General features: G+C 73.1%; 1 protein-coding gene across 1 annotated transcript in view; it reads right to left on the reverse strand.

Moving 5' to 3' along the window:
* PHLPP1 (PH domain and leucine rich repeat protein phosphatase 1) overlaps positions 1 to 346 on the reverse strand; it is a 178,903-nt gene extending 178,557 nt beyond the window's left edge. The window contains exon 1 of the mRNA XM_019657689.1: positions 8 to 346. Within this exon, the coding sequence (XP_019513234.1) occupies positions 8 to 142 (135 nt within the window). The 5' untranslated portion in view covers positions 143 to 346. The remainder of the gene's footprint in view (positions 1 to 7) is intronic.
* Between the last annotated feature and the right edge of the window lie 364 nt (positions 347 to 710).

A 710-nucleotide genomic window follows, 5' to 3' on the forward strand; every position in this document is an offset into this window, starting at 1 on the left:
CTCTTGCCCCCGTGGCCGCCGCTGCCGCCGCCGCCGCCGCTGCCGCCGCCGCTGCGGCCGCTGCCGGAGCCGGAGCCGGAGCTCGGTCCTCCCTGCTGGTCTCTGGGAGTCGCTGCGCCGTAGACGCGGCGGCGGGCTCCATTGCAGTGGGGCTTCGCGCTTCCCCCCCAGCTCCGGAGGCAGCGGGCAGAGAGGGAGGCGGTGAGGCGAAGGTGGGAGACGGCAGCGGCGGCGCGGGGAGAGGGGAGAAGCCAGAGGCGTTCGGCGCGGCCGTTCCAGGGGATTATGTGGCAATTCGGAGCATTCCGTCGGTGTCTCGGTGTTCCATCCCGCGCGCCCGCCCGCCCGCCTCGCCGCCACCGCCCCCCCGCCCCACACGCGCCCTCCCCGCCTGGGTCGCGGGCTCCCGCGCACTGGCCCCGCCCGCTCCCCCACCTCTCTCGGGCGAACCAGCCGCGAAGCTGGGCTCATTGAATATTAATCACGCGCCGGGAGCGGGAAGGCGGGAGGCGGGCAGGGCGGGAGCTCCACGTGAGTCTCATGAATATGCATCGCTAGCATGACGGCATTCCTGGGAGGAGTGGGGAGAGCAAGAGGACGGCGGGGAGGCGGGGCTTCAGAGTAAACAAACTGACGCGGGCGTACGAGGGCGGGGCGGGGGAGCCGTTTCGCCGGAGGTTCCTGCGCTCGCCACAGACAGGGCGGCCGAC

This window comes from Hipposideros armiger, unplaced genomic scaffold, assembly GCF_001890085.2.
Source record: "Hipposideros armiger isolate ML-2016 unplaced genomic scaffold, ASM189008v1 scaffold_278, whole genome shotgun sequence".
Classification (NCBI taxonomy): domain Eukaryota; kingdom Metazoa; phylum Chordata; class Mammalia; order Chiroptera; family Hipposideridae; genus Hipposideros; species Hipposideros armiger.